The 17,106-nt window shown below is 43.4% G+C and overlaps 1 protein-coding gene across 2 annotated transcripts in view; it reads left to right on the top strand.

The window, feature by feature from the left end:
* The window catches only part of gfra1a (gdnf family receptor alpha 1a), a 99,044-nt gene that overhangs the window by 69,073 nt on the left and 12,865 nt on the right, over positions 1 to 17,106 (top strand). For both annotated transcript variants that reach the window (XM_058057941.1, XM_058057948.1), the window contains 4 exons: positions 5,115 to 5,293; positions 9,731 to 9,903; positions 12,369 to 12,478; positions 14,779 to 14,913. In XM_058057941.1, coding sequence (XP_057913924.1) covers positions 5,115 to 5,293; positions 9,731 to 9,903; positions 12,369 to 12,478; positions 14,779 to 14,913 — 597 coding nt within the window. The remainder of the gene's footprint in view (positions 1 to 5,114; positions 5,294 to 9,730; positions 9,904 to 12,368; positions 12,479 to 14,778; positions 14,914 to 17,106) is intronic.

Here is a 17,106-nt window from a genome sequence, read left to right as displayed (position 1 = left end):
ATGTTTTGCTTGTAAAACATTTTTATGGGTACATGTTTTGGTTAGAGTCCGTTTTGGTTTTGGTCATGGACTGATGACATAAACCAAGGCACCGCTGTAGCTCATTTACAGTCTTCACATGGCTTAAAGAGGAGCCCCCAAACAGCCTCGTGTTACCCCCAAAGACCCCGTGGTGGGGGGTGGTTTGGGGGGGGTCACCAAAACTACGTCAAAGTGATGTTAAAAGTTGGCTTGTCATTATTTTTACATCATGTTTTGCTTGTAAAAAGATTTTACGGGAACATGTTTTGGTTAGAGTCCGTTTTGGTTTTGGTCATGAACTGATGACATAAACCAAGGCACCGCTTTACAGTCTTCACATGGCTTAAAGAGGAGCCCCCAAAGAGCCTTGTGTTTACACCAAAGACCCCGTGGTGGGGGGGGGGGGGGGGGGGCAGATTTATGATGATGATGACGGATGAGGAAGAAAGGAAGCAGAAAAGGCTAGAAACGATGCAATGCAGGCAAGGAAGAAGACGAGATGACAAGTTTCATGGGCCAGGGGGGTGGAGGTCAGCATTCGACCCTGTCTCGTGCTAATTGTAATTAGGTGGGGGTGGAGGGTGACTAGGGGGTGGGGGGGCTTGGGTGGGGGGAGAGTGGGAGCGGAGGAAACAGGAGACGTGATAATCAATTTGTGGCTGGATCGGAAACATGAGCCACCGGGGGGTCCTCGTTCCCCCGACCAGGCATCCAGATGGCCCCGGCCCCAACCTTGTATGTGTGTGTGTATGTGTGTGTGTGTGTACGTGTGTGATGATACCATCTGCCAGTAGCTGATGATATATTTGGTGACACTAGGTGGTGCAGTGGCACACATCACATACATCAACGGATTAACGCAAGGACGGTGGAACCATCACAAGACCTTGAGGTCATAAATTTGGAAGTTTGGGTTCCTCTTAAACCGGTTAATTCCATCTTCCGACATACTTAAGCATTTATGTCGGAATTCCTTTCCATTCCATGATGTCCTAAATTGCTACAAATCAGAGTCTAACACATTGAAGGCTACGCCTGGTTAGATGTCACCTATGGGCTCCTTTATGAAGAAGAAGAATGGCACTCGCAGCTGGAGTACCAGGATGGAATGGCGGGTTTCTCTCGGTTGAATAGCGCTACCTCAGCAGGGGTCCGGGTTCAGCGGGGGCGTTAGAAAGAGCAGATTTGCTATCGATTGCGTCTTCCTCCGACGTAAACGCTCAAAAACACCACAGCTGCCTCTTAAAGAATCAATGTCAAATTGCTGCTGGTCACATGACCAAGGTACGGGTCTATTACAGGGCGTCCTGCTGGAATTCAGCGGCCGTCTGTTGTCGACGAATACATCGCCGCATGGTAAACCGTCACCCCTCCCCCGATGCACTACTTCTCGTCTTCATAACTTCGTTGGCGTTTGGCGTTTTGAAGTATCGCATCTCATTAGCATACTTTTTAATTCAGCTCATCAGCCCTGTTGACTCGCCGCCTGCCCTCCCCTCCTACTCCCAGATGTTTGTCACCCCGGCCCGCCCCCTTTTTAATTGGTGCTCATTAATTAGACAGGAAATGCACTCTTTTCGCTCCACTTTCACCAAAAGTGGGTGAGAATGGTAATTAGCTGCTGATGTCTGAGTGCTGTGGGAATTGGTGAGGCTGGTCCCGGGGATGCGTGCATGAGGGTTTCATGCAAAGAAGTGACATCACACATGTCACATGACGTGACATTAATGTGACAGAACCATAACCTTTAACTCTATCATATTTTATCTTCACAAAGTGGAAAAAATAGAATAAATAATGAGAAATAATACGAGAAAGCGACTGTGTAATAAAGTCAATATCATGGAAATATTCTAACTGTATTCTATTGGATCTATGGCAACTGTCTCATCTTCATTGGGTCATGCTCAAAGACTAGATAGGACAGCTATCAGCTATACAGCTATATATAAGTATGAGGGAGGGGCTGGAGCGGAATACAAAGTATTTATTTACAAGGACAAGGGTTCTCAAATGTTCTCACCTCACTTCTAGAGCTGTCCTATCTAGTCTTTGAGCATTAACTGTTGAAACATCGTATTTCACTTCTAGAGCTGTCCTATCTAGTGTTTGAGCATTAACTGGTCAAACGTCTTGTTTCACTTCTTGAGCTGTCCTATCTGGTATTTGAGCATTAACTGGTGAAATATCATTGGTTCATGCTCAAAGACTAGATAGGACAGCTCTTGAGCTGTCCTATCTGGTATTTGAGCATTAACTGGTGAAATATCATTGGTTCATGCTCAAAGACTAGATAGGACAGCTCAAGTATGAGATGAGGGAGGGGCTGGCGCGGAATACAAAGTATTTATTCACAAGGACAAGGGTTCTCAAATGTTCTCACCTCACTTCTAGAGCTGCCTATCTAGTCTTTGAGCATTAACTGTTGAAACATCGTATTTCACTTCTACAGCTGTCCTATCTAGTGTTTGAGCATTAACTGGTCAAACGTCTTGTTTCACTTCTTGAGCTGTCCTATCTGGTATTTGAGCATTAACTGGTGAAATATCATTGGTATTTGAGCATTAACTGGTGAAATATCATTGGCTCATGCTCAAAGACTAGATAGGACAGCTCAAGTATGAGATGAGGGAGGGGCTGGCGCGGAATACAAAATATTTATTCACAAGAACAAGGGTTCTCAAATGTTCTCACCTCACTTCTAGAGCTGTCCTATCTAGTCTTTGAGCATTAACTGTTGAAACATCGTATTTCACTTCTAGAGCTGTCCTATCTAGTGTTTGAGCATTAACTGGTCAAACGTCTTGTTTCACTTCTTGAGCTGTCCTATCTGGTATTTGAGCATTAACTGGTGAAATATCATTGGTATTTGAGCATTAACTGGTGAAATATCATTGGTTCATGCTCAAAGACTAGATAGGACAGCTCAAGTATGAGATGAGGGAGGGGCTGGCGCGGAATACAAAGTATTTATTCACAAGAACAAGGGTTCTCAAATGTTCTCACCTCACTTCTAGAGCTGCCTATCTGGTCTTTGAGCATTAACTGTTGAAACATCGTATTTCACTTCTAGAGCTGTCCTATCTAGTGTTTGAGCATTAACTGGTCAAACGTCTTGTTTCACTTCTTGAGCTGTCCTATCTGGTATTTGAGCATTAACTGGTGAAATATCATTGGTATTTGAGCATTAACTGGTGAAATATCATTGGCTCATGCTCAAAGACTAGATAGGACAGCTCAAGTATGAGATGAGGGAGGGGCTGGCGCGGAATACAAAATATTTATTCACAAGAACAAGGGTTCTCAAATGTTCTCACCTCACTTCTAGAGCTGCCTATCTAGTCTTTGAGCATTAACTGTTGAAACATCGTATTTCACTTCTAGAGCTGTCCTATCTAGTGTTTGAGCATTAACTGGTCAAACGTCTTGTTTCACTTCTTGAGCTGTCCTATCTGGTATTTGAGCATTAACTGGTGAAATATCATTGGTATTTGAGCATTAACTGGTGAAATACCATTGGTTCATGCTCAAAGACTAGATAGGACAGCTCAAGTATGAGATGAGGGAGGGGCTGGCGCGGAATACAAAGTATTTATTCACAAGAACAAGGCTTCTCAAATGTTCTCACCTCACTTCTAGAGCTGCCTATCTGGTCTTTGAGCATTAACTGTTGAAACATCGTATTTCACTTCTACAGCTGTCCTATCTAGTGTTTGAGCATTAACTGGTCAAACGTCTTGTTTCACTTCTTGAGCTGTCCTATCTGGTATTTGAGCATTAACTGGTGAAATATCATTGGTTCATGCTCAAAGACTAGATAGGACAGCTTGGTATTTGAGCATTAACTGGTGAAATATCATTGGTTCATGCTCAAAGACTAGATAGGACAGCTCAAGTATGAGATGAGGGAGGGGCTGGTGCGGAATACAAAGTATTTATTCACAAGAACAAGGGTTCTCAAATGTTCTCACTTAACTTCTAGAGCTGTCCTATCTAGTGTTTGAGTATTAACTGGTCAAAAGTCTTGTTTCACTTCTTGAGCTGTCCTATCTAGTCTCTGAGCATTAACTGTTGAAACATTGCGTTTCACTTCTAGAGCTGTCCTATCTAGTGTTTGAGCATTAACTGGTCAAACGTCTTGTTTCACTTCTTGAGCCGTTCTGTCTAGTCTTTCAGCATTAACTGGCGAGACATCTTGTTTCACTTGTAGAGCTGTCCTACCTAGTGTTTGAGTATTAACTGGTCAAACGTCTTGTTTCACTTCTTGAGGTGTCCTATCTGGTATTTGAGCATTAACTGGTGAAATATCATCTTTGACTTTTAGAGCTGTCCTTTCTAGTCTTTGAACATGGACTGATGAAACACTATGTTTCACTTCTAGAGCTATCCTATCTAGTCTTTGAATGTGAATTGGTATAACGTTTTGTTTCATTTCTAGAGCTGTCCTATCTAGTCTTTGAGCATTAACTGGTGAAACATCATCTTTTACTTCTAGAGCTGTCCTTTCTGGTCTTTGAGCATGGACTGGTGAAACACAGTGTTTCACTTCTGGAGCTGTCCTATCTAGTCTTTGAATGTGAACTGGTGAACCGTTTTGTTTCACTTCTATAGCTGTCCTATCTAGTCTAACTGGTGAAACATCTTGTTTCACTTCTTGAGCTGTCTTTTCTAGTTTTTCAGCGTGGACTGATGAAACACCGGGTTTCACTTCTAGAGCTATCCTATCTAGTCTTTGAGCGTGAACTGGTGAAACATCTTGTTTTACTTCTAGACCTGTCCTATCTAGTCACTGAGCATGAACTGATGAAGCCTGCTTGGATGAGAGGCAAAGTGTCTCCTTAGACCACCCGATCAGTCCAATTGCCATCCATTCAATGCCCTGAAAACACACGTTTGAATCCTAAGGGGGTGCAGTTTTCAGTCATTAGACTTTTAGTAAAGTAGCGTTTGACTTTTACAACTTGGAGCATACCTGAACTACGCTGACCTGCAAATAATAACTAGTCTTCTGGGAGTACATTAGAGTGGATTCTACCTTGAGGCAGAGAATTCCTGCGGCAGCTCGACTGATGCACTCTCCCTCCCGTCCACAGGTGAGCCGGCGGTGGCCCGGGAGAACAATTGTCTGAACGCCGCCAAGGCCTGCAACCTGAACGACACGTGCAAGAAGTACCGCTCGGCCTACATCAGTCCGTGCACCAGCCGCGTGTCCACCGCCGAAGTCTGCAACAAGAGGAAGTGCCACAAGGCTTTGCGTCAGTTCTTTGACAAGGTAAGACCACGCCCCTCCAGGACTGTGTAGCATACTTAGCTATCGAAACGCTAGATATTGATAGATGTCGCAAAAATATTATGTAATCGGATGAATTGGATGGATGTTATTTTCTATGGGAACATGTTTTGGTTAGAGTCCGTTTTGGTTTTGGTCATGGACTGATGACATAAACCAAGGCACCGCTGTAGATAATTTACAGTCCACACATGGTTTAAAGAGGAACCCCCAAACAGCCTCGTGTTGTGTTACCCCCCAAAGACCCCGTGGTGGTGGTGTGTGTGTGTGTGGGGGGGGGGGGGGGGGGGTGTACACCAAAACTTGGTCGAAGTGATGTTAAAGGTTGGCTTGTCATTATTTTTACATTGGAACGGATGAATTGGATGGACGTTATTTTCTATGGGAACATGTTTTGGTTAGAGTCCGTTTTGGTTTTGGTCATGGACTGATGACATAAACCAAGGCACCGCTGTAGCTCATTTACAGTCCACACATGGTTTAAAGAGGAACCCCAAACAGCCCTGTGTTACCCCCAAGACCCCGTGGTAGGGGGGGTTGGGGGGGGGCGGTTAACCAAAACTCGGTCACGGTGATGTTAAATGTTGGCTTGTCATTATTTTTACATTGGAACGGATGAATTGGATAGACGTTATTTTCTATGGGAACATGTTTTGGTTACAGTCCGTTTTGGTTTTGGTCATGGACTGATGACATAAACCAAGGCACCGCTGTAGCTCATTTACAGTCCACACATGGTTTAAAGAGGAACCCCAAACAGCCCTGTGTTACCCCCAAGACCCCGTGGTGGGGGGGTTGGGGGGGCGGGGGGTCGGTTAACCAAAACTCGGTCACAGTGATGTTAAATGTTGGCTTGTCATTATTTTTACATTGGAACGGATGAATTGGATAGACGTTATTTTCTATGGGAACATGTTTTGGTTAGAGTCCGTTTTGGTTTTGGTCATGGACTGATGACATAAACCAAGACACCGCTGTAGATCATTTACAGTCCACACATGGTTTAAAGAGGAACCCCCAAACAGCCTCGTGTTACCCCCAAAGACCCCGTGGTGGAGGGGTTGGGGGGGGGGGGGCGGTTAACCAAAAATCGGTCACAGTGATGTTAAATGTTGGCTTGTCATTATTTTTACATTGGAACGGATGAATTGGATAGACGTTATTTTCTATGGGAACATGTTTTGGTTAGAGTCCGTTTTGGTTTTGGTCATGGACTGATGACATAAACCAAGACACCGCTGTAGATCATTTACAGTCCACACATGGTTTAAAGAGGAGCCCCCAAACAGCCTCGTGTTAACCCCAAAGAACTCGTGGTGGGGGGGTTGGGGGTGGGGGGGTTCACCAAAACTAGGTCGAAGTGATGTTAAATGTTGGCTTGTCGTTATTTATAAAAATATAATTTTTGATGATAAAATGTAACATTTGTTAGGCTCTGGAACGGATGAATTGGATGGACGTTATTTTCTATGGGAACATGTTTTGGTTAGAGTCCGTTTTGGTTTTGGTCATGGACTGATGACATAAACCAAGGCACCGCTGTAGATCATTTATAGTCTTCACATGGCTTAAAGAGGAGATCCCAAACAGCCTCCTGTTTTACCCCCAAAGACCCCGTGATTGGGGCGTTGGTGGGTGGGGGGTTCACCAAAACTAGGTCGAAGTGATGTTAAATGTTGGCTTGTCGTTATTTATAAAAATATAATTTTTGACGATAAAATGTAACATTTCGTCCATTGAAAGATGTTGAAAACCATATTCAAATGACCATAGACTGGTTTTCTATGTCTTATATGTCTTATTTGCTCTTGTCATGTCAACTACATTGGGGAATAGGAATGTAAGGGTGACTATAGGGGTGTTATTTCATGTCTAGAGGGCTCTAAAGATGTTGAAAACCATATTCAAATGACCATAGACTGGTTTTCTATGTCTCATTTCTTTTTGTTATTTCAACTATATTGGGGAATATGAATGTAAGGGTGACTATAGGGGTGTTATTTCATGTCTAGAGGGCTCTAAAGATGTTGAAAACCATATTCAAATGACCATAGACTGGTTTTCTATGTCTTATATGCTCTTGTCATGTCAACTATATTGGGGAATAGGAATGTAAGGGTGACTGTAGGGGTGTTATTTCATGTCTAGAGGGCTCTAAAGATGTTGAAAACCATATTCAAATGACCATAGACTGGTTTTCTATGTCTTATATGTCTTCTTTGCTGTTGGTATTTCTACTATATTGAGATATAGGAAAGTAAGGGCAAACTTCGTCGTCCACCTAAACGCACCAATGGCAGTGCTCCATTTGATCCGTGACTCTCTGCACCAACACACGGTTCCGTAAAAAAAAAGCAACGTTTTTGTATGTTGTTCTATTTTTAAGCGCTGTGTAAGCACTGGCACTGTTTGAAAAGTAGCGATTTGGCACCTGTGTGGGATAATATGTAAAGGACACCCCATCCTAATCTGATAGAGTGCGCGTGGCGGGGCCGCTGAGGATTTGCTCGTCATCCGCCATAAATAACCGCGTGCCACACAAAGCTGTGACATTGATTCCGTCATCAAACACAAAAAGATGTTTTCTGGCCGCGCGCGACACGGGGGAACAGGGCGATCGTTCCGAGCCGCCTCCAAGCACGTCCCTGCGGAGCGAGCTAAGTGGGAACAATTCTTGTAAATAACGAGATGAATAAACAGAAGAGGAGGAAGAAGCAGCGGAGAGCTGTCAAGCCCGGGCTGTGAACAACTGTGTACTTTTATTGTCTTGTGTCGCGCTTTACGACGACAGCCTCTTAAATCTCCACATTGTTAGTCCGCTGAATGGGGCCGCGCCGCAAAAACCTTTCCATAAAATCATCCAAAGTGTTTCATGAAATGTTTAAGTGCTTATTGCACATTTAGACACATAAACCCACACATTTATCCACCAAACTACTCGGATTTTACACCTTCCGTCAACGCTTCACTGCACTACACTGCGTATCATAATAATACTACATCAACAAGTCTACATGACAGTAATAATAAGATACTAAAGGGCATTATATCATGCTGTTTCATGCTTGTTAGTAGTAGTAGTACCCGGTAAAAAACCACGCATGCACGGGGAGAACATGCAAACTCCACACATAGATGGCCGAGTGTGGAATCGAACCTGGTCTCCGAGTTGTGAGGTCTGCACACTAACCACTCGTCCACCGTGCAGCCCAAAAATGTCGAAATAAAATTCATTCATTCATTCATTCATTCATTTTCTACCGCTTTTCCTCACGAGGGTGGCGGGGGTGCTGGAGCCTATCCCAGCTGTCTTCGGGCGTGAGGCGGGGTACACCCTGGACTGGTGGCCAGCCAATCACAGGGCACATATAGACAAACAACCATTCACACTCACATTCATACCTATGGACAATTTGGAGTCGCCAATTAACCTAGCATGTTTTTGGAATGTGGGAGGAAACCGGAGTACCCGGAGAAAACCCACGCATGCACGGGGAGAACATGCAAACTCCACACAGATATGGCCGAGTGTGGAATCGAACCTGGTCTCCGAGTTGTGAGGTCTGCACGCTAACCACTCGTCCGCCGTGCAGCCCGAAAATGTCTAAATAAAAAGTCAAATAAAAATACAAGGCACTCAAAAGGTCGTAATGACATGTAGTATCCTACACTGGTCACTAGGTGTCAGTAATGTCACTGTCCTGTTAGCCGAGACACACAAGCACCAGACTTGATGGGCGGAACAACAGACTCAGGAATACAGACTCAGCCCCCGCCATGCCTTATATGTCTTATTGTCCTTTATTATGTCTACTACTGTATATTGGGTAATAGGAGTGTAACTAGTGTGACTATAGGGGTGTTATTTCATGTCTAGAGGGCTCTAAAGATGTTAAAAAAACATATTCAAATGGCCATAGAGTGGTTTTCCATGTCTTATATGTCTTATTTGCTCTTGTTATTTCAACTATATTGAGGAATAGGAATGTAAGGGTGACTATAGGGGTGTTATTTCATGTCTAGAGGGCTCTAAAGATATTAAAAACCATATCCAAATGGCCATAGGTTGTTTTTTATGTCTTATACGTATGTCTTATTTGCTCTTGTTATTTCAACTATATTGGGGAATAGGAATGTAAGGGTGACTATAGGGGTGTTATTTCATGTCTAGAGTGCTCTAATAATGTTTAAACAGTGTGTTTAAACATGTCTTTTGTCTTATGTCTAGTTTTTATTATGTCTACTATTTTGGGTGATCAGTGAACAGTGACCATAGGGATGTTATTTCATGTGTAGGGATCTCTAACAATGTTTAAAAGCGTATTTATAAGGTGGTAAGCAGTTTTTCTAAGCTCTAAGTACATTTATAATTAAGGAAGAATCCAACCCCAGATGTTCTTTGACCACCTCCCTGCCCAGGTGCCCCCCAAGCACAGCTACGGCATGTTGTTCTGCTCGTGTCCGCTCAGCGACCAGACGGCGTGCTCGGAGCGGCGGCGCCAGACCATCGTGCCGGTCTGCTCCTACGAAGAGAAACAAAAACCTAACTGTCTGGAGTTGCAGGCCTCCTGCAGGACCAACTACATCTGCAGGTAGGAAAACCTCGGAGAACATCGCGGGACAGTTACCATGGCAACCAGACGGTGGGGTTCCTTGACAATATGGGGACGTAAATATTACTTTGTAGGATGATGATGATCTTAACTGACGACCGTCTTTTGTGTTGATGACCTTCATGGCCGATGGCAGCAGACATGCTAATGCTAATACTCCACCAGCTGTATATGTATATGTGTGTGTGTGTGTATATGTGTGTGTTTATTATGCAGCCTCTGGAGGCTGCAGCTTGTGGCTCACCAGAATTAAATTGAAGCATCATAAATGAGCTCCATTTGGACCTCCTACACACACACACATACACACACACACACACAGTGTAGACTGACTGCAGTAAATTCTAGCCTCAAGTTTGCATCCCGTCACACATACACACACACACACACACACGTCCCACTATAGCTGGTAGTCCATTTGTCAGGTGGCTGAGATGAATTAAAGTGTCACATTTCCTCGCCATATGTCGGCCATTTGTAAGCTCGCCGTCCGACGCTGCACCGTGCTGACGACGGGTAGAGGGGATTGTGTTTGGTTCTTTCACTTTCAATTCACCCGTTCACCGTTCAGCATCCACAACCTTGCTGATTAGCTTCATTTTTTTAGAAAAATATTTGATTTTTTAATGAAAATAGACAGTTTGGAGAAAAAAAATATTTAAAATTTTTTTTTGAAAAAACATTTTTTTTTAATTATTTTGCCAAACTAGGTAAAAAAATATATGGGCATTTTTTAACAACATTAAAACAAATCTCATACACCCTAACTCAGTAGTAGTTTATACTAGGGTGCATGGTAATTATCAGGCCGATATGATGGAATTCTGAATGTTTTTTTATGAAAATAGACAGTTTGAAGAAAAAATATTTTTTTTAATTATTTTGCCAAACTCGACCAATCCAGGGTGTACCCCGCCTCTCGTTCCAAGACAGCTGGGATAGGCTCCAGCACCCTTAGTTTGGAGGAAAAAATAAATTTAAAAATTATTTTGCCAAACTAGGTACAAAAATTAAATAAATTTCTCCAAAAATAGGCAATTTTTAACCACTTTAAAAAAAAATCTCAGTAGTAGTTTATACAACTGTATAGTTTTTTTCTGGGTACATGATACCATACAGCATCCATATCAAACTTGCGCGGGCCGCACTAACATTAAACTTTCATATCAAGGCGGGGGCCTCAAACTAGTGTCCTGCGGGCCACATTTGGCCCGCGGGCCGCGTGTTTGAGACCGCTGCTGTATGGTATCATGTACCCAGAAAAAATTATTACGTTTGATTAATGTTCATGTTAAAGGTTAAATAACTGTTAATAGTTATCCTCCCTATCCGTGTGGAAGTGGTTAGTTTTTGGCTATTTAAGTTTAAAGGAAATAACTTGAAGGCTACCGTTTAGGTCGCTAGCTCTCTAGTTTTGCAAGTTAGCATGTGTCTCAAGACCCCTGCAGTTGCGCAATATGTTGTAAATAAAAAGAGTATAAATGTGACTATAGTCGCGTGTTTGAGACCCCTGTGCTATACCCTCCGGTTCTACTGAAATCCTCCTTTGTTGACACAAAACCAAAAGACATCATCAACGTCAAGCTAGCCGGAGCGCTAGCTGACATTTTCTTGGCTATTTGCCAGCAGAGCTGGAACATAACCTTGGCAAAAAAAAGCAGGGATGAAAAGAACTCGCAAACTAGAGAGCTAGCGACCTAAACGGTAGCCTTCAAGTTATTTCCTTTAAACTTGAATAGCCAAAAACTTACCACTTCCACACGGATAGGGAGGATAACTATTTACAGTTATTAACCTTTAACATGAACATTAATCAAACGTAATAATTTTTTCTGGGTACATGATACCATACAGCATCCATATCAAACTTTAAACATTAAACTTTCATATCAAGGCGGGGGCCTCAAACTAGTGTCCTGCGGGCCACATTTGGCCCGCGGGCTGCGTGTTTGAGACCGCTGCTGTATGGTATCATGTACCCAGAAAAAATTATTACGTTTGATTAATGTTCATGTTAAAGGTTAAATAACTGTTAATAGTTATCCTCCCTATCCGTGTGGAAGTGGTTAGTTTTTGGCTATTTAAGTATAAAGGAAATAACTTGAAGGCTACCGTTTAGGTCGCTAGCTCTCTAGTTTGCGAGTTAGCATGTGTCTCAAGACCCTGCAGTTGCGCAATATGTTGTAAATAAAAAAGAGTATAAATGTGACTATAGTCGCGTGTTTGAGACCCCTGTGCTATACCATCCGGTTCTACTGAAATCCTCCTTTGTTGACACAAAACCAAAAGACATCATCAACGTCAAGCTAGCCGGAGAGCTAGCTGACATTTTCTTGGCTATTTGCCAGCAGAGCTGGAACATAACCTTGGCAAAAAAAAAGCAGGGATGAAAAGAAAGACGAGATGTGTAATCCATATTTTTGGACGTGTGTGTGTGTGTGTAGGTCACGTCTGGCGGACTTCTTCGCCAACTGCCAGCCTGAACCGCGGTCATTGTCTGGCTGCCTGAAGGAGAACTACGCAGACTGTCTCCTGGCGTACTCGGGTCTGATCGGTGAGTTGATGATAGTCAGCCAGGTCCAACTTTTTTTTTTTGACTTTGTCTTTTTAATCTCAATCCACCCTGAGTCAGCGTGCGAAACGCTCGCCAAGACGTCCTAGCAAGCTTCGAAACCACACGGCGGCATCTAACATTGTCCTCACGGCACCCCCCCACCCCCCACCCCCACCCTGCAAAAACAAAAGGCTAAAGGTTCTGGAGTCAGGCCAGCAGCAGGGAGCGGCCCGATTGGAGGAGTGAAGAATCACTGACTGAAGCAATTTGCTTCCTCTCGCAGTGAGAGAGCCTCTTCACTCCTCTGCACTCCACTTCCTGTTAGCACACACACACACACACAGCTGTATCAATGAGCTAAGACTATTGTTATCCATCATGTAACACACAGAATGTTTCACAGCATCTAGAGACACTCCATCCACTCCATCCACACAAAGACAATCCACAGCATTACGGACCAGACGTGCCCAGTCTCAGGATGATAAACCTCAAAGCTCATCAAACATGAGGAAACTTTTACTCCCATTTTTTCCCACACTTGTGTGCTTCCGACACCGCGCACGCATTTCCCCGTCACAACACTTCCTCATTAGCCACCAATCATAGGGATTATGGTTAGGTTTAGGGCTAGGGTTTGGGATGCAGACTTAGGTTTAGGTTTAGGGTTTATGGTTAGGTTTAGCGTTAGGGTGCAGAGTTAGGTTTAGGGTTTATGGTTAGGTTTAACATTAGGGGTGTAGAGTTAGGTTTAGGGTTTATGGTTAGGTTTAGGGTTTATGGTTAGGTTTAGGGTTAGGGGTGTAGAGTTAGGTTTAGGGTTTATGGTTAGGTTTAACATTAGGGGTGTAGAGTTAGGTTTAGGGTTTATGGTTAGGTTTAACATTAGGGGTGTAGAGTTAGGTTTAGGGTTTATGGTTAGGTTTAGGGTTTATGGTTAGGTTTAGGGTTAGGGGTGTAGAGTTAGGTTTAGGGTTTATGGTTAGGTTTAACATTAGGGGTGTAGAGTTAGGTTTAGGGTTTATGGTTAGGTTTAGGGTTAGGGGTGTAGAGTTAGGTTTAGGGTTTATGGTTAGGTTTAACATTAGGGGTGTAGAGTTAGGTTTAGGGTTTATGGTTAGGTTTAACATTAGGGGTGTAGAGTTAGGTTTAGGGTTTATGGTTAGGTTTAGGGTTTATGGTTAGGTTTGGGGTTAGGGGTGTAGAGTTAGGTTTAGGGTTTATGGTTAGGTTTAGCGTTAGGGTGTAGAGTTAGGTTTAGGGTTTATGGTTAGGTTTAGCGTTAGGGTGTAGATTTAGGTTTAGGGTTTATGGTTAGGGTTAGGGTTAGGGGTGTAGAGTTAGGTTTGGGGTTAGGGTTTATGGTTAGGTTTGGGGTTAGGGGTGTAGAGTTAGGTTTAGGGTTTATGGTTAGGGGTGTAGAGTTAGGGTTTATGGTAAGGTTTAGGGTTAGGGTTTGGGATGAAGGGATGAAGGGATAGGTTTAGGGTTTGGGATGTAGGGTTAGGTCTAGGGTTTGGGTTCATGGTTAGGTTTAGAGGTCAGTTTATGGTTAGGTTTAGGGTTAGGGGTGTAGAATTAGGTTTGGGGTTAGGGGTGTAGAGTTAGGTTTAGGGTTTATGGTTAGGGGTGTAGAGTTAGGGTTTATGGTTAGGTTTAGGGGTGTAGAGTTAGGTTTAGGGTTTGGGATGCAGAGTTCGGTTTAAGGTTAGGGTTTATGGTTATTGTTTGGGATGTAGAGTTAGGTTTAGGGTTAGGGTTTGGGATGAAGGGATAGGTTTAGGGTTTGGGATGTAGGGTTAGGTCTAGGGTTTGGGTTAGGTTTAGAGGTCGGTTTATGGTTAGGTTTAGGGTTGGGGGTGTAGAGTTAGGTTTGGGGTTAGGGTTTATGGTTAGGTTTGGGGTTAGGGGTGTAGAGTTAGGTTTAGGGTTTGGGATGTAAGTTCAGTTTATGGTTAGGTTTAGGTTTTGGGATGTAGGGATAGGTTTAGGATGTAGGGTTAGAGTTTATGGTCAGGTTTAGCGTTAGTGTTTAGGATTAGGGTTGGGTTTAGGGTTAAGTCTTTAAATGACTAGTCTCTTCGACTTGCATGTCGCAAAATATAACAATAAAAAGGAATTGGTTTTCGACACATGTTGTTTTCCATATTTGTGCACCATTTGAGCACCAATCTGGCGTTGTGTAGTATGTATAATACGTAAACGATACGAAAGCCGATGTTCAAGTCCTGACATCTGTCAAACAGCGCAGACACGTGGCCAACCCTGACAGAGTCCCATGTTTGTTCATCCATCCTCAGGAACGGTGATGACGCCAAACTACCTGCGCTCGCCCAAGATCAGCGTGTCTCCTTACTGCGACTGCAGCAACAGCGGCAACAATAAGGACGAATGTGACAAGTTCACCACCTTCTTCACCGACAACACATGCCTCCGTAAGTGAGCCTCCGTGATGCAACGCTCATCTCCTCTGTTGGACTCGCCGCTCGCGCGTGCAAGTGTAATTGCATCCTGGAAAATGATTTGCAGTGGAAGTCATTATTGATGTGCTGCTTGAAAAATATACACAACATTTGTGCTACGGAGACGATATTGACCAAGTACAGGAACTTTGGAAATCCAATAACAATGGCTACCTTTCCTGTCCATGGTCGTCACATGTCTTCATTAGCGTGGAAGAAAGTAGGCTGGTTAGCAGTTTCATGGTGGATCACGGGATGAAGTCACGGTTGCAAAACCACTAAAATTGTGTTTCACACCGTTTTCATATCGTTTTCATACCGTTTTCATACCGTTTCCATGCTGGTCCAGAACGGCCACAATGTGGAAATACTTTGGCTTATTACTCGTAGTCTCAACTGGGCTTCCTTGCATTGAAACCACACACATGCTGTGTTGCTAAAAGTCAGGCATCGCTAGCAATGGTGTTGGGGTTTGGGTTAGGGTTTAGGTTTGGGTTAGAGTTAGGGTTCGGGAAAGGGTTTGGGAAAGGTTTTAGGTTTGGGTTTGGGTTTGGGTTTGGGTTTGGGTTTGGGTTTAGGTTTGGGTTAGAGTTAGGGTTTGGGAAAGGGTTTGGGTTTGGGAAAGGTTTTAGGTTTGGGTTTGGGTTTGGGTTTGGGTAATGGTTTGGGAAAGGTTTTAGGTTTGGGTTTAGGTTTAGGTTTAGGTTTAGGTTTAGGTTTAGGTTTGGGTTTAGGTTTGGGTTAGAGTTAGAGTTAGAGTTAGAGTTAGGGTTCGGGAAAGAGTTTGGGAAAGGGTTTGGGAAAGGTTTTAGATTTGGGTTTAGGTTTAGGTTTGGGTTAGAGTTAGGGTGAAGGTGGAGTTGGGTTATGGTTTGGGAAAGGGTTTAGAGTTTAGGTTTGGGTTAGAGTTATGGTTTAGGTTAGGGTTTGGGAAAGGGTTTAGGTTTGGGTTTTGGTTAGAGTTAGGGTTTGGGTTTAGGTTAGGGTTTGGGAAAGGGTTTTGAGTTTAGATTTGGGTTTGGGTTTTGGTTAGAGTTTAGGTTTGGGTTTGAGTTTGGGTTTGGGTTAGAGGTAGGGTTTGGGAAAGGGTTTAGGTTTGGGTTAGAGTTAGGGTTTGGGAAAGGATCTAGGTTTGGGTTTTGGTTAGAGTTAGGGTTTAGGTTTGGGTTTATGTTTATGTTTGGGTTTGGGTTTGGGTTTGGGTTTGGGTTTGGGTTTGGGTTTGGGTTTGAGTTAGAGTTAGGGTTAGGGTTTGCATTTTGCTTTGTTTTTTGTAAATAAGAACACTTATAAACTGCTGTTTATTTATTTAGAAAGAATTCACTTATTTTCTTATTATTATGTTATATACTGTAAAACCGTAAAACCATGATGTTTTTGCATGAAAGTTTGGAAGACTAACAAGACCATAGTCTAACACCTAACAGCCATAAATTTTCCTGAACATGACATTGTACAGTTACTTTTTCATAACTTTCCCTTGTTTTGACCTCTTGCTCGGAAAATGTACCTTGTTTTCCAATGGAATTTCTGACAGGTACGGTCAGGGCTGAGATATGCGGTTGCCACGACAATGAGTTGCTGTATCTCATTCGCCCCCCCTGTGGACGTCCCGGTGCGTTTGTAACGTGCACTGTTTGGATTGGAGTGAGGTTAACTCGGGATCAAACATCATCCCTGTTATTCCGAAGTGTGGAGGACAGAGAGGACAAACACCTGCTCTGACTTTTCATTACCTCTGTCTCTATTCCTTGCATTCTTTGTCTTGGCTGCTTCCTGCCCCCCCACCCACCTCCAACTCAAGTCCGCTCTCATTAAGCTGGTTCAGCAGTAACAGGAGCTGACAACTCGGATCGTGACACCGAGCAGCCGCAGGGTCGCCGCTAAAAGGAAAAGAGAAAGAAAAAGTCCAGAAATGAAGAGCTAGCATAGATGGAGGCCATTTGTGTTCTTGAATTATTGGCGGACTTCTTTAGTTTTTTTGGTTTTATGCTGGACACGGGTCCTGTTGTGTCCTCATCCATTTGTACCTGGCACGGTTAGCTTACGAGTGAACGGAGACTCTACATTGTCCGTAGGTCAACATGGAGTTGCATCATCCTGTGATTGGTTTAAGTCCTGAATGGAAGCAAGAATCAGCACCTTCAAGTCCGAGTCCATGGTTCT

This window comes from Doryrhamphus excisus, chromosome 2 (assembly GCF_030265055.1).
Source record: "Doryrhamphus excisus isolate RoL2022-K1 chromosome 2, RoL_Dexc_1.0, whole genome shotgun sequence".
In the NCBI taxonomy this organism is placed as follows: Eukaryota; Metazoa; Chordata; class Actinopteri; order Syngnathiformes; family Syngnathidae; genus Doryrhamphus; species Doryrhamphus excisus.
The sequence above is the reverse complement of the archived record's forward strand: the minus strand, read 5'-3'. Positions and strand labels throughout refer to the sequence as shown.